Source organism: Coprinopsis cinerea (genome assembly GCF_000182895.1).
Source record: "Coprinopsis cinerea okayama7#130 chromosome 4 map unlocalized cont3.4, whole genome shotgun sequence".
NCBI classification, from domain to species: Eukaryota; Fungi; Basidiomycota; class Agaricomycetes; order Agaricales; family Psathyrellaceae; genus Coprinopsis; species Coprinopsis cinerea.
This window is the reverse complement of record NW_003307541.1, coordinates 1,655,044-1,669,693: the sequence shown is the minus strand read 5'-3', so window position 1 is coordinate 1,669,693 and position 14,650 is coordinate 1,655,044. Positions and strand designations below refer to the sequence as shown.

Sequence of the window (14,650 nt, the reverse complement as noted above, 5' to 3'; positions counted from 1 at the left end):
AGCTGCACAAATGTACAAGGGATAGGCGCCGGAAGCCTGGGCTTGCAATTGACGCGCGTCTTCCTAAGGTTCTCCTTCCATGTTCCCCATCCCCGAGGAGAATAGACAGCCACAGGGCTTTTTTAATTATGCACGGGGGAAATCTACGATTTTACCATCGATCGTACAGGGATGTTGCATAAATCAGACAAAAACCACCTTTTCTCCGTTTCGGTTTTCTCACCAATGTTTCCGCCAGTTGTATCCCCAGCTTCACTGGGTGTAACTCCTGTCCCACCAAGTCAATATCTCGTGGTGACTCAAATAGGTACCCCAGTTGGAACCTAATAAGAGGCATCGGGCATCCTTTCAAGGGCAAACTTGAGGCTGTGCGAGGTCCTCGTCTCGGCTGGTGGTACATACACATGGAACGATCGGAGATATCTCCCGATCTCGATCGATTTCTTATCGGAGGCTATCGGATGCTCTGGCAGTGACGTCATTCCTTTTGCCACTGGCGCTAAGCGGGAGACCCCTAAGTTGAGACTAGAGATGAGGCATAAGCGCGCCGTTTCACTGTCTTCTGACTTTATGCTTATATGGGGTGAATTACGCGTGGGTAACTCAACGAATGTGACCGTGCTCAGTGGCCAGCATTTTTCACGGTTGTTCCAGATTGAAATCACTGCCCTTCGATGCTTGTTCTCGAGCACGCTTTGAGACTCTTAAAAACGCATGTGTCTACTGTTGACTGACACCAGCTAGAATGTTGCTATCCAACGCTGATCAACTTCAAGGCTAAATGTTGACAATCAGGCCATTGCCATTGGCCAATGTCAATGAATCCTGCGACAAGATGGCCGAATCCGACTGGTAAGAAAAGACGCCGGTTTCGTGCCCGGCCTGGCAAAGACGTCCCTGCGACACGGACTGTAGTCCTTGGACCCGCAGGAGATAGCCATTGCAAGCACGCGGATAGCTGTAGATCCAGCATGGTACATTTTGTCCGTTCTCTATAAATACACGATTTTGCTACTCCATGTTCAAGTCTCCCTTTCAATCTTACTCTAGTCGTTGTACCGAGCCTTTACAGGTGCTGTGCCATTTTGAGTCCCAGTAGCCTGGGGTTTCTCAATGCCCTGCTGCTTCCAGATCTCGAGCTGCCTATCCTTGGCCTCCTTGCCATACTGCTTCTCGTAAGCCTCAACAGAGAGGGGGCGCTCTCCGTGAGGAGTAGCTCGCAATGCGTGTCTGGTGGCTGGCCAGAAGTCGAAGGTGGCGGAGTGGGTGACGACCTGAGAGGTTGGAGTGTCAGTGGGGCGAGAGTCATGGGGAGTAAAAGACAATCATACCCGGTTGTCCCAGATAGCGATGGAGTTGGTCTCCCACCGGAATCGAACTTGGAAGTCGGGGTTTTCGCTGATTTGGCGGAAGAGGAAGGTGAGGATGGCATCGGACTCGGCCTTGGGGATGCCAATGATGCGACGGGTGAAGCCTACGATACGTGTCAGGACATTGGGTGCCCTTCTGGAGGTAATAAAAACCTACCAGGGTTGACAAAGACGGATTTCCAGCCAGTTGCTGGGTGCACTCGGACGAGTGGGTGGACGGTTTCGATGGGTTCTCGACGCACAGGGAGACCTGCAGCACGATTGCCGTCGGCCTGGGCAACGGCGCTGTGCACTGCTGAGAGTCCCTCGAGGTACTTCTGTAGACCAGGGCTGAGCGAAGAGTACAGCGCGTATCTGTGAAAGGAGAGGATACAATCAGTCAGGGGATACTCATCGGTAGTGGCGATAAATACCCACCCGGAACTCCAGATGGTGTCACCTCCAACTTCAGGGTTGGTAATGACCTTCAAAGATGTTGGGCCGGGTGGTTGGAGTTCGTAGGTAACATCGGAATGCCAGAGCTCCAACTTGGAGAAGGCTGAGGGGTCCGGTCGGCGACTAGCGTCGTTGTACACAACATGGACGTGTTCAAGCCCGTTTTTGGTGATGGGAGTGGTTGCGTGCCGATGGAGAGGACCCCAGTGCTTGGCGAGCTCGAGTTGCCCGTAGATATCGATTTCTTGATCGCGGAAGACTGAAGAGTGGATTTAGGCCTTGATCTTGCGGGATAAGAGGGAAAGCAACTTACAGACTACACCTCGCTCTGCGACGAGAAGGGCACTGAATGGAAGGGGGAAAGGGGTTAGAGGCTTCCGAGATAGAAAGTCCAGTCTGAAGCTCACAGTTCATCCTTCTGCTCGTCAGTAAGTTGCCTCAAGTCGATGCCCTCGATCTCAGTGCCAATCGCCGGGGTGAGGTGCTTGACCTTCGAGGCAGCGCTGAAAAGGTTCTTTTTGGATGGATCGGCAGATAAGCCACGGTCGATGACTTCGAATTCTCCGAGAGGCTCCCAAGCGACGTCTGGGAAAGCGGGCTAAGTGAATAGCGGCAGTGAGAACGAGATATCCCAGCGGGAAAAGTAAGAAACGCCCGTACCTTGAATTCCGCATATTTGTAGTTGAAATCGTTCGTGTCATCGATGGGGGGAGGGGAGTAAAAGGGGTTGAAAGTCTTCTCTGCAGCCGCTGCCTTGAGGGCTGCGATTTTGTCAGGCTGGGAGTTGGAGGCAGTTGCGACGGGGGCCATTGTAGTTGCTGTGGCTGGTGATAATTCGTCTCCCTGTTGCTAGAGTTTATATTCCGCCCTGGAGTAAATGTGCCATCGATATCGTCTTAATTTGCACTGGAAGTGCATCAGGAATATACAGGAACACTGGAGTGAACTTGCGAACTTTGCACAAGAACGAAGGCGGATGGCGACATAGGCGCCGCACGTGAGCGTGTTTCGGAAAGCTAACCGCGCTTAATTTGGCAAGAGCAGCGTCCTTCGGTTACTTGGACAGGCCAGTGTCGAGACCAATTCACAGAGGGTGTTGTCATTATTTAAAACGCTGGCGCAACCTTGTATATGGCCCACGGAGAAGCCCCAAATTCGTGTTGTCGTCGACGAGCACAAAGTCCTCTGCCAAGCACGCCAAGACTACGCGTTAAGCAGCGGAAGTAAAATGGAAGCAAATTTGCGATATGTTATCGAGGCAATTTCCTGCAATTTCAGATGAGCGCTGATGAACGCCATGCCTACTGCATCACTGGAAGAATGGTTCCGCCCGAGATGCGAAAGGGAAGAGCGACACCTGAAACCTGGATGATGTTGGAGTAACCAATGATGGAGTTTGACTCGACATGCACTCACTGTATTTCGAGAGTTAAGTATCTTGAGCGACGAGACGGATTCTATGGATGCATCGACGGGCTCGTCGGTGGCCTGCACTTTCATTTCTGAGAGCCAAAGCGTAGTATCGGTCATGAACGTGAAACTAGGTCCCAGAGCGGGTTTTCGTTCAATTTGGCCTGAGGGAATGGTGCCATCTACACCCTGTTTCAAGGTCGCGCTGTTGACCACCTATGCTCTGGTCAGACACGGAAATGAACGTGGAGGACATGCTTACAAGTACTGTCACCCCGTCAGATGACGAGATACACCGTAGTCGTCTCATGAAGTCGGTCATCATGGCGTGTCCGTGAGCAGTAATCCCAGTCAGGAAAGGCCCGAGCAGGGGAGTGATTGAATCGATGACGAGGTACTTGAGTTGGCCTGTGGACTGAAAGCCAGGTCAGTTCAGTGAATTGTGGAACTTGGTGTAAACATTACGCCGGGAACAAACAGCTCGTCGAGTATAGCATGAAGCGTTTCTAGATCGAACGCCAAAGATACGAGGAGACGCTCTAGCACCGATTGTGGGCTCTACAACATTGGGGTGAATATATAAAAAACAAGGACTAACATGCTTAAACTTACGGTACTCCCGCTGCCTTGGAGGATAGCGGACGCATTGGCCGGAGAGAAGTCGCCCAAAACGTCTATCCAGGCTGCCTTGTCGTTCGGGTGGTGCGAAAGATGGTTGAGAACGAGGTTCAGGGCAAGGGCCTGGTTGATTGTGCGGCAAGAACAGAGCTCCAAATTCAGATTGAGCGGTACGAATGCACAGAGTGGCGCACTGTTTTCCCTGAAGCGCGGTTGCCTGATATTTCTATGACTTTCCGTCCCCCCAGACCGCGCAGAAAGTTATCGATTGCTTCATTTCCAACAGCAAGCTCAAGGTTGGTATCGCGTGCAAGACGCGCTTCTTCTCGTTGTAGAGCGTCGATTCCAATTACTGGGTTGGCAGAGGTGAGTTCTGTCACTGCTGTACAGAGGCGAGCAAGCTCTTGGAGGCTTATGGAACCCCGAGGAAGTCGTTTGTAGATCTCAGATGTAGGAGTGAAGAGAAGGTCTGTGTCCGTCCGGATGCCAGCTCCTTCTAAAACTTTGACCGAGTCAGCAGATATGCTGGGAACCAGGGCTGAAAGTCGCATTGTATGCCCTAGTCGAACGACACGCAGTAGATGGGATGGTGGTGGGTAGGATGATGATTGAACGGGATCAAACGCGTCTTGTGCATGGCGAGACGTCGACGCGCTTGGCCGTGGTTTGTTTGTTTGTCCCGGACAGCGTCACTATGTTCACCCACCGGCTTGGACTGCGACCACCTCCATTGCAATTTGAAGCCCTCTGGACATACATATCCTGTTTTTAACCGTTGAACTCCTTTCCACAGTTGACAACCAGCAATCTTCGAGAACGCGACAGTCCACTGGGCCCTTCTTCCATGGGCAAGGTCCCGCCGACTAGCATCATCTGAAATATGGCGACAGTGACGTGCGAAGACGCCCAGTAGGGGTATTAGAGCCGTATATATGCACAGCTAGCCCATGCAACTCGGACAGGTCATCTGGGACTTCTCGAAGCACCGTCAGCTTCGTCTCTCGAAGTCGATGGATTTGGCCAACTCTCATTGACTAGTACTCAAGCTTTCGTACCCACGTCCTGCTTCCTGCTGTTCTTTTTCGGAGCAGAACCACCCTCTGTAAGAAGCCTTTCTCGCAAATTTAGAAGTGGGCTGACAAGGGGAAATTCTTTAACAGCTTACCGTATCCTCGAGGTCCCCTTCATCCAGCCCACAGATCCTGCCCTTTGCACCTCTTCCACTCTGACAGACTATGGCTGTCCATCGATCCGTCTGGTATCAACTTTTAGGTTGCGTTCTTCTGCAACTACACCATGTCTCGAGCTTGGATATCGGCATCCCCATTACAGCCCCCTCTAAAGCGGCACCCATCTTGAGGGATCACGTCTCGTACTCCTTGGAGCAAGATCGCTGGTTGGACTGGTCGGGGACCACCTCCAAGAATGATTTTTTCCACAACACAATGGAAAATATCAGGGACCTCACGGGATTGCCGCCTCGGATCCGCATAGGGGCCAACTCTGAAGACCGTACACATTTCAACCCTAACATCGAGGTTTGGAGCAACTTTCCCCCTTTCATATGTCGCTCGCAGCTAATATGCAACAGTTTGCCCAGCTTGTATTTCCGGCTCCGACCTACGTTATTCCATATCCAGAAGCTACCACTATCGTTGTGGGCGATGGGTATTATGCTGCTACTCGGTTCCTTCCAAGAGGTGGGGTTGAGGCTAGACTTGCGCACCCAAACTTCTGTCTGATAAGCGCTCAACTTCCAGATACGCAGGTCACTTGGGGTCTCAACTTGGGCAGCAATAATCTCACAGCCGCGTTTCTGATGGCGCAGTCCATCTCGAAAGCTTTTAAATCTCCAGTGATCTCAGATGCCAACATCAAGCTGGAGGCAATTGAAATTGGGAACGAACCCGATCTTTACGGAAATAACGGGCATAGAGCACCTGGATATAGCACTTCGCAGTATATCCAAGAGTGAGTGGATCACTTAAATCTCGAAGCTGGGAGCGATCTTGCTGGGACCCTATTGATTGGGTTTACTCTGTACATACATAGGTGGACGACTTTCGCCAGTAAGGTCACGGATGTTTTGGGAATATCACCGACCTCGTATACCAAATTCCTAGGAGGGTCTATGGTGGTGTCGTCGGGAACGACGAGCGGATGGGGCCCACAGGCGCTGTTTGCGCAAGGGCTACTGAGATCCCATGCTGGATCCTTAATCTCCACGTGAGTGCGATGGTCTTGACGGACTTCCCTTTCAGGCTAGTAATGACGTTTATATGGACAGGATCTCTCAGCACAGATATAGCGGTTCATTTTGCACAGGGAGTCCCGTTTTGCTTCAAGATCTGATGACGAAGACGACGATCCGAGGAAACATATCTGTTTACGCGGCCGATATTGCCGCCACTCGAGCGCTGGGTCTGGATTACGTGCTAGGAGAGACAAACAGCTTTGCTTGCCATGTGAGTCGCTATCGTTTCTTATCCGTGCAGCCGTACCTGACTCGTCACGATGCGATAGGGTGCTCCAGGAGTCAGTAACGTCGCAGGTGCTGCTCTATGGTCGCTTGACTATCTGCTATACGCGTGAGTTTTAAAGGGCCACAATTATGGCGCTCAATAATCTTGTATCTCTAGGGCCCAAGCTGGAATATCGCGTATATTCTTCCATCAGGGAATAGGCTTCAAGTACAACTTTGTAAGCGAAAGGCCCAACATCGCCAGCTGCATATCCTCATTCTCGATCTACAGGTACAACCTGTAACTCTCTATCGGGATCCCGTCGACTCTCAGCCTCTAGCGACACCGAGATCGCCCCACGTTCAACCACAATACTACGCAACTATCATTGCGGCTGAAGCTACAGGCCGTAGTGGCAACACTCGACTCTTTGATTTGCCTGTGAACGATCCGCGAATCTCAGCATATGCATTCTATGAGGGTAATGCCGTCACCAAGGCTATCTTCATCGATTCTACGGGTTACTATAAACATGCCAGCGCTCCTGGCACGCGAAGGCGGACACGTATTCACCCGTTCTTCCACACTGGCTCCAATGCGCCTACTCGGATGGTCATTAAACGGCTTCACATCCCGTAAGTTAGCCTTCCAAACCAATGGGAATCCCTTTGTAAACGCCCTTGACAGGTTCTCCGACGATACGTCTGGGCTTAGTTGGGGTGGGATAACCTACGAGACTAGCAATGGCCGACCCAGAGGAAACCTTACTGTCGAAACCGTGGATGTCTCTGCAGGGTTTGATATTCATGCGACAGAAGTTGTGATGGCTTCTTTTCTACGATAATCCTTTGACCGTTGGCCAGCTTCAGGTCTTCTACATATCCGATATTTAACCCTCGTGGCCCCGCATTCCTTGATCTTCCGGGTACTGTCACTTTTTCTACTATTCCTTACCCTATGTATGTCCCCCTGTCTCTGAGTAACGCTGCTTAGGCCTTTGCGCTGTCTGGTACTGTATCACTGAGCGTGGGGGCCGACAGAAACGGGCGCTTGAACACTCGCCTTAGGGGTTACATTTCCGGTTATAGTAAGTCGTGCACTGCATAAGGTCCGAGAAAGAAGACAGCATCCGGGTAACTCAGTAAGGCGGATTGCCGACCCGTTAACGTCGTTTAAGGCTTCTTGATCCTGGACCACTTGCTTACCTTTCCAACTCCCTTCCCGACTGTTGAACGACTTTTAAGATGCAGCGAATCAAGCAAGTTGCTGGACACCTCGTTGGCTCGCACCCAGGCAAAGGCCTGGCTGCGCTTGAGCAGAAGAGACCAGACGATGTCGTCATTACCATGGCCATTCGTTCGCCTCTGTGTAAGGCGAAGAAGGGTGGATTCAAGGACGCAAGGTATGTGCTGTACTCTCTAATTGGTCGAGTTTGAATGCTCAACACACACGTCTTACGTGGTCTAGGACGGACGAGTTGCTCCTCGAGATGTTCAAAGTGAGCTCCATGGTCCTTCCGAGTCCTCAATGCATCCGTCCTAACCATGCTTTGCCTGCCAGCAATCCATCGCCCACTCACACGTCGACCCAGCCATCGTGGAAGACATCGTTGTCGGAACGGTTTTGACCCCCAGCTCGATGTACCCAGCCCGGACCGCTGCTATGGCTGCTGGATTCCCCGAAACAGTTCCGGTGCAGACTGTGAATCGGTTCTGCTCGAGCGGGCTTATGGCTGTTGCGGATATTGCGAATAAAGTGAGGAGTGGGCAAATTGAGATTGGGCTAGCTGTGGGTGTTGAGAGTATGTCGCAAAAGTACGTGAACACTACGATTTATAACGGAAAGCTGAATCCTGATGACGGACATGCAGTCCTGATGACGGATGCCCTGAACAAAGTCCTTTGGTCTCGTGCAACCAAGCGGCAAAGGACTGTAACGAGAAGATGGGCTGGACGAGCGAGAATGTTGCTGTTGAATTCAACGTTTCGCGAGAGGAGCAGGACGAGTTTGCGGCTCTGTCATTCCAAAAAGCCGAACGCGCTCAAGAACTTGGGTATTTCCGAAACGAAATTGTGCCCTTCACTGTTTACCAGAAGGATCCCAAGACTGGCGAGAAGAGGTTCGTCACGATCATCGAAGACGATGGTATCAGGAAAGGCACGACCAAGGAGGGCCTCTCCAAGATTCGAGCTGCGTTCCCTCAGTGGGGCAAGGGCACGACGACGGGTGGAAACGCCAGTCAGCTCACTGACGGTGCTGCTGCTGTCCTACTCATGACTAGGAAGAAGGCAGAGGAGTTGGGCCTGAGGGTTTTGGCTAAATACATTACCACGTCTGTTACCGGTGAGTGCATTCATCCTTCGTCTACTTCTTCTTGAGAAGCTCCCTGGATTGCCATGTGGGTTTGAATTGACTGACTTGTGATTGTGCTTCTGCTTCTTTCTGTGTTGATTAATAGGCCTTGCACCTCGTATTATGGGCATCGGTCCGGTCTCTGCCATTCGTGCTGCTCTCAAGAATAGCGGGTTGAGCACTGGAGATGTTGATCTTTTCGAGGTACGCGTTGGTTGTTTTTGGTGTGCTTGTGTTGGGGTTAAATTTTGGTTGCAGATCAACGAGGCGTTCGCTTCGCAAGCCGTGTATTGTGTGAAGGAATTGGGAATTCCTCTGTGAGTGGTCTGAGGTTGCACAAGGAAAGACTGAGCGCTGAATTGGCCAACAGTGAAAAGGTTAACCCCAACGGTGGCGCTATCGCCCTGGGCCATCCACTAGATGAGTACTGTTCTTACCGATCGCATTAGCACCAAGGCTTACCCCTCTTTCCATGATTACGCTGCACAGGTGCTCGCCAGGTAGCGACTGGATTGAACGAATTGCACCGCAGAAAGGGAAAGGTACGTCCCAGACTCTATGCAACCAACTGGATCTCATTGTCCATCCAGGTTCTTGTGACGTCGATGTGCATTGGCACTGGTATGGGTGCTGCTGCCGTGTTCCTCAGGGAAGAGTGAAGAGTCCAAATTGTATGCGAGATTTAGCAGGATGTATACCATGTACTCTTATAGATCCTATAAAGATGATCGGCGCTCTCGACCATCTTCGAGCTCGACGCGCAAAGATAGATGTCCACCACCGTCAACTAGTATTCATGGAGAGGAAGAGGAGGGATTCGAAGGTGGTGTCCCACTTCCTGGATGGTGAGCCGCCGGCCCCCACTCCAGCAAGTAGATCCTGGTCAGAGTCGGGTATGACCCATGTGTAGGATTCAGGTCGCCTTTTGGCGTGGAAGATATAGGTTGGGTCTTCGCCGAGAATAGATCCAATGGGTTGCCATTCGCTATCATCCCTTTCCTTGACGAATACGGGAACAAAGGTGAACCAGAGACCAAAGGCTGACCAGAAAGGGGTCTCTTTCGTAAGGCTTCGTAACATGTAGGAGATGGTAACTGTAGGGCTTTGAGCATGGGAATGAAACTCGGGTGAAGTGAGGTGGATGAGGGATCGCAGGAGAGGGGCCAGGAGCTCTGGAAAGTAAACCTAGATTTCGCGTGTTAGCTCGCTGGCTGGTAGAGGATGGGATTGGGCCAGACCAGGTCACTACATATTATGTGGTTCAGACCTGGAGATGGCCGTTTGTTAAGAATCAGCTTTCGTAGGGATTCAGCATGGTGTGAATTGCCCCATGCGAGGGGTTCGACTACGACATTGCCTTGATCTATGGGATCGCGCAAGTTGTGCTCGAGGAGAGGACAGACCTGGAAGAGATAAGTTATCGAAAAGTCTGGAAGGACGAGAGTGGCACGTACATCCGGAAGATCGGTCGCGATTAGCAGGTCACCGGGCTGAAGGGCAGTGGCGATAACAGACGCGACAATTCCGGTTCCTGAGCCCAGTTCAACAATCGCGAGGGGTGTTGATTTGTTCTTGGTCAGGGGAGGGGGATCAAATACCCAAGAAGAAGTGGGATTCAAATAGGTATTCATCGCATAGGCGGCCTCCCTGGAAACTCTAAGGACAGAAACCCGAGACAGGCGCACGATTCTCGTTACCAGACTCTACCAGCGATACCATAAGTCTGTATCGCGTCTTGCTGTGCGTCTATTCCAAAGCGGTCCCCTGCAACATTTTCTGAGGATGTTGAGGGTTTTATGTCGAGATTCTGAGGAAAGTTTGGATTCATGGGGGAGAAGGGAGAAAGGCTGAATTTGGAAATTGATGGGGAGTTGAGAATCACATTGCTCGCGGCGGCTAATTCCAGTTGACCGGTCCTTCCTTTCCCCGCTGGCCCGGGGACAGTCGCCTATAATTTGGAGATATCCGGGTCGACCACATCTCAACCGTTCTCCAATGTCCACCCAGTCGAAGCCAGTCCCGCAACAGCAGCTAACGCCCTTTGGTGCTGCACTTGCAGGCGCCCTTGGAGGCTGCTTCAGCACTGCGTATGTTGTCCACAAACACTCGTCCCCGGTCTCCAGCTGATCTTTCCGTGTTTATAGGGTCGTTTATCCCTTGGATGTGTATGTTTTCCTGCCAGTTGCGTAGGACGCTTCTCTGACTGGGCTTAGTGCGAAGACACGGATTCAAGCTTTGCCCAAGACAAATGGCGTCAAGGTCGATACCTCAATGCTCTCCGTATTGCTCAAGGTCTACAAGGCCGAGGGTGTAGCCGGTCTTTACAGAGGCTTTGCAGCGACGATGATCAATACCTTCTCTCAACGTGCGTCCCCATTTCTATGTTCCGAATCCAGACCTGTTGACCAGGGATTGCAGAGTATGCGTATTTCTTCTTCTACTCGTTCGTGCGGTCCTCGTACACCAAACGCTTGATGAGCAAACTGCCTCCCGGGTCCAAGATCCCTCCCCTCTCAACAGTGGCCGAGCTCATGCTCGGCGCGTTGGCGGGTGCACTGGCACAAATCTTCACCATTCCCGTCTCCGTCATTGCTACCCGACAGCAAGTGGGACGACCTGCGAAGATCCGCCCTGACATCCCAATCGAAGCTGTTGTGGATAGCAAGACCGACGACTCCTTCTTTGGAGTCGCGAAGGAGATTGTAGAGGAGGAGGGTGTTACCGGTCTCTGGCTCGGTATTAAACCAGGTCTTGTCTTGACTGTCAACCCCGCCATTACATATGGCGTTTTTGAACGAGTTAAAAGCATCGTTCTGCTCGCGGGCAACCATGGCACCAAGCTCTCACCATTGCTATCTTTCATCATTGGCGCTATTAGCAAAACGCTGGCCACTGTCGTACGTCCCCGCCCTGACTCTCCGTTGCGTTCTCGGACTATAACGCCTTCTAGGTAACATACCCTTATATCATGGCTAAAGTGAGAATACAAGCCCGAAGCGCTGATGCAGAGGCTGCCGTCGAGGAGAAGACCGAACTTCCCAAACCTCACCAATACCACCACAAGGACAGCCGCCACGTCGGTGCCCTTGATATCCTCGCCCGTGTGTGGAAGAAGGAAGGGTTCGTGGGCTGGTACCAGGTCAGCATCATTCGTCATTTCCCATCCGCTCCTCTCGCTTATCCGAAATATCTTCATCAGGGAATGCAAGCACAAATCACCAAGGCTGTCATTTCCCAGGCCCTTCTCTTCATGTCGAAAGAGCAGTTCGAGCAATGGGCGCTTGCTATTATGATTTCTTTCGCCCGATTCCAGGCGAAGCGGCAATAGAATCCCTTTGTATGTAGCATTTAATGTATTACCCCGCATCCTTGCATTTTGTACCACGACCTGCAATCATATCCATCTGGACTCTTCGACCAAGTGCGCTTTGCGACTGTGAGTTGGATGAACCGTTCTACAGAGTGTGCGGAAAGTGCGGTCCGTGGGGATATGGCTCCGACGCTGTCGACCCCTACGGTACGCCGGAGTTCCATGGATGGATTCTCCCATCACGCGCGGCGAGCCTGCCCTAAAGTACGTTAGGCGCGCACCTATAATATCTATAAGCTCGCTCTTCTTGCAATAACCACAACCCATTCAGCGAATCATATCACCAGATAAATGTATATACATGAGATAGATAGCATATAGAATGAAATAAAAATGGAAAAAATGGCAAAAGTATATTAGAGACTAGAATTCAGCGCTGAATTCGACATTTTGACACACAACTTGCTTATTCGTGCTGAGGGCGTGCGTGCTGGGCTGCGACAGAGGCTTCTAAACTCATTCTATCGAGATGGGGAACAAGCCGACGTGAATGTCTACCAATGTAAGTGACTGTTTTCCGGATCCGATCCGTACCAGTTACTTAAATGCTGCACTGCTCAGACTTCTTCGAGGTCCCTACCTTCTATCAAGAGGTTTCGAAGCCTTCACCAGCTTCGGGCGTCGCATCTGACGAGCTCTTTAGTGTCCCTAGTGAGTCTGAGATCGAAGAAAAACCTTATCCTTTGGTGTGGGGAGCGGAAGCACCCTTCTGAAGTGGTGATTCGCTTCAATGGCATGCTCAGTGTAAGGCGCCGCTCGACTTGGCGCCTTCCCAAGTCTCACGTATGCCTTTATTTGTCTTTACCTTCGGTTTGTTTATCCTTTCCTTCCTTCTATTTGTCTATGCCTTCTCCTATGCCGAATTCCTATTTCTTTCTCCTCATCGTACCTAGGTAGTTCTAGATTACATAAGTAGGTAGTCTAGTATATAAAGGGTTCAACCCCCGTTGTACGTAGCTAGTCTCTTTCAACACGACGCTTTAACCCACTCAAGCCAACGTGTGTTACGAACTCCCCTATTTCTTCCTTTGTTTCCCTCTACGCACTCTACCTTTCCGAACCTTCCGGACTTCCGTTCTCTCCGTAGTTCCGTTACCTTCGCTTCTTCGATTCTCCCGCATCTCCGAACCTTTTGTACTTCCGTTTCTCTCGTATTCCGTACTCACCGATACTCCTTACTCGTCGCTTTCACACCTTCTTTCGCTCTCTTCCAAACCTCTTGATAGCTCGCCAACTCTACTATAAATACTGTCTCTCTGTAGTAGATATTCCTCAGCCTGTTATCGAGAATCTTTCCTCTAGAACTTCTATCGCTCTCAGCTTGATCCTCTCTGCCTGCGATAGCGACAGGCCACTTGAACTCGACTCCAGAACCAGAACTTCGATCCAGAACTCTAGAACTCCAGAATCCCAGAACGACTGTTGGCAACGATAAGTCCTCGTTGCCCGAAGTCGTAACAGAATAACAGGCTCCTCCATCGCCGCCTTCCTCGAAAGCGCGGCCCCCTCTCTTCAACCACGGATTCAGACGACGATCTCCGAACTCCTTCGACCCCTCCCTACGGCTGCTACAACCAGCCACACACATTCTACTCCGACAAGAAGTTCGACGTCCACCTAAACCCAGTCGGCAAGTGGATTCACTGCACCCGACAACCCTGCCCACATCGTCTATCCAAACAACCCGAAGAGTTCCCCAGTTGGGGAGTCCCCTGTGACACCGTGGAACAAACTGAATTCGATCCCGACATCGTAGAGGAATCCCTCCAGAAAGCCCTCGAATCTCGAACCGAACGAAGGAACAAACAGAAAGAAGAAAGAAGACTTCAAAAGAAGCATCAGAAAGCTACGAAGTCACCAAGGTCGAGGGGCCCTACTGAAATCGAACGAACCCTATCGGACCAACTGAAGAATCTGAACATCGACCAACCGACTCCATCGAAGAACCAAGAAGACCCTGAAACCGACTCTAATACCGACATGGCCGGAAACAATAACAGCAACACCACCAAGAACGACTCGAAGAGCGACAATGGCAAAGTCATCCCCAAGAGGTTCAACGGAAACCGCTACCACTACCAGGCATTCCGCGATGCCGTCGATCTCTTCTTCATCACTGACGACAAACACGACACCGACCAGAAGAAGATCGCCTTCGTCCTTGCCCTACTCGACGAAGGAGAAGCTCGCATTTGGCGAACCAACTACCTCAGACAATGCCGCAAGAACGGAAAACTTGACCTCGGAAATTTCGACGAACTACTCAAGAAACTCGATGATACTTTCAAACAACTTGAAGAAGAAGATGAAGCCCTCTTTGCTCTTAACAACATGAAGCAACGACCCAATGAACGCGCTGAACAGACGATCACTCGATTCAGAGAACAAGCCTCCCTCGCTGGTCTCGATCTCACCAAGAACGATCGCATCGCTATCGACTACCTCAAAGACGTCCTGGACCCTGGTCTCGTCGACAAAGTCTCCCTCGACGTTAGAGAACCCGATACATTCGAAGAATGGGTTAAACTCGCCATCAAATATGACCGGGTCTATCGACGCAACAAACTTCTCAAGTCGCTTGGCAAACGAGGAAATACACCCAACTTCCGCAAGACCCTCAGCGCCTTCGCCAG

The 14,650-nt window shown here is 51.2% G+C and overlaps 6 protein-coding genes across 6 annotated transcripts; 3 read left to right on the top strand and 3 right to left on the bottom strand.

Annotated features, from left to right (window-relative positions):
- Positions 1-1,046: 1,046 nt before the first annotated feature.
- CC1G_06264 (alpha-ketoglutarate-dependent sulfonate dioxygenase) lies at positions 1,047-2,615 on the bottom strand (the record flags this gene model as incomplete). The annotated part of the gene is made up of 7 exons (XM_001836127.1): positions 1,047-1,274; positions 1,332-1,474; positions 1,528-1,724; positions 1,788-2,064; positions 2,119-2,150; positions 2,213-2,403; positions 2,466-2,615. The coding sequence occupies 7 exons, from the start codon at positions 2,613-2,615 to the stop codon at positions 1,047-1,049; spliced, it is 1,218 nt and encodes a 405-aa protein (XP_001836179.1).
- Positions 2,616-3,114: 499 nt separating this feature from the next.
- CC1G_06263 (hypothetical protein) lies at positions 3,115-4,384 on the bottom strand (the record flags this gene model as incomplete). The annotated part of the gene is made up of 6 exons (XM_001836126.2): positions 3,115-3,162; positions 3,222-3,431; positions 3,478-3,630; positions 3,681-3,773; positions 3,828-3,956; positions 4,028-4,384. 6 exons carry the CDS (start codon positions 4,382-4,384, stop codon positions 3,115-3,117), a joined length of 990 nt encoding a protein of 329 aa, XP_001836178.2.
- Positions 4,385-5,037: 653 nt separating this feature from the next.
- On the top strand, positions 5,038-7,139 carry CC1G_06262 (hypothetical protein; the record flags this gene model as incomplete). Its single annotated transcript, XM_001836125.2, has 9 exons — positions 5,038-5,371; positions 5,425-5,533; positions 5,594-5,804; positions 5,886-6,059; positions 6,121-6,298; positions 6,357-6,421; positions 6,473-6,533; positions 6,587-6,930; positions 6,983-7,139. The coding sequence occupies exons 1-9, from the start codon at positions 5,069-5,071 to the stop codon at positions 7,137-7,139; spliced, it is 1,602 nt and encodes a 533-aa protein (XP_001836177.2). The 5' UTR covers positions 5,038-5,068.
- A 371-nt stretch (positions 7,140-7,510) lies between these two features.
- CC1G_06261 (3-ketoacyl-CoA thiolase) lies at positions 7,511-9,306 on the top strand (the record flags this gene model as incomplete). Its single annotated transcript, XM_001836124.2, has 9 exons — positions 7,511-7,697; positions 7,763-7,793; positions 7,856-8,109; positions 8,166-8,638; positions 8,754-8,851; positions 8,906-8,964; positions 9,018-9,076; positions 9,137-9,189; positions 9,238-9,306. The coding sequence occupies exons 1-9, from the start codon at positions 7,540-7,542 to the stop codon at positions 9,304-9,306; spliced, it is 1,254 nt and encodes a 417-aa protein (XP_001836176.2). The 5' UTR covers positions 7,511-7,539.
- Positions 9,307-9,430: 124 nt separating this feature from the next.
- Positions 9,431-10,475, bottom strand: CC1G_06260 (hypothetical protein; the record flags this gene model as incomplete). The annotated part of the gene is made up of 4 exons (XM_001836123.2): positions 9,431-9,832; positions 9,886-10,050; positions 10,102-10,294; positions 10,345-10,475. The coding sequence occupies 4 exons, from the start codon at positions 10,473-10,475 to the stop codon at positions 9,431-9,433; spliced, it is 891 nt and encodes a 296-aa protein (XP_001836175.2).
- A 167-nt stretch (positions 10,476-10,642) lies between these two features.
- CC1G_06259 (adenine nucleotide transporter) lies at positions 10,643-11,975 on the top strand (the record flags this gene model as incomplete). Its single annotated transcript, XM_001836122.2, has 5 exons — positions 10,643-10,734; positions 10,792-10,812; positions 10,861-11,012; positions 11,066-11,544; positions 11,598-11,975. The coding sequence occupies 5 exons, from the start codon at positions 10,643-10,645 to the stop codon at positions 11,973-11,975; spliced, it is 1,122 nt and encodes a 373-aa protein (XP_001836174.2).
- Positions 11,976-14,650: the final 2,675 nt, after the last annotated feature.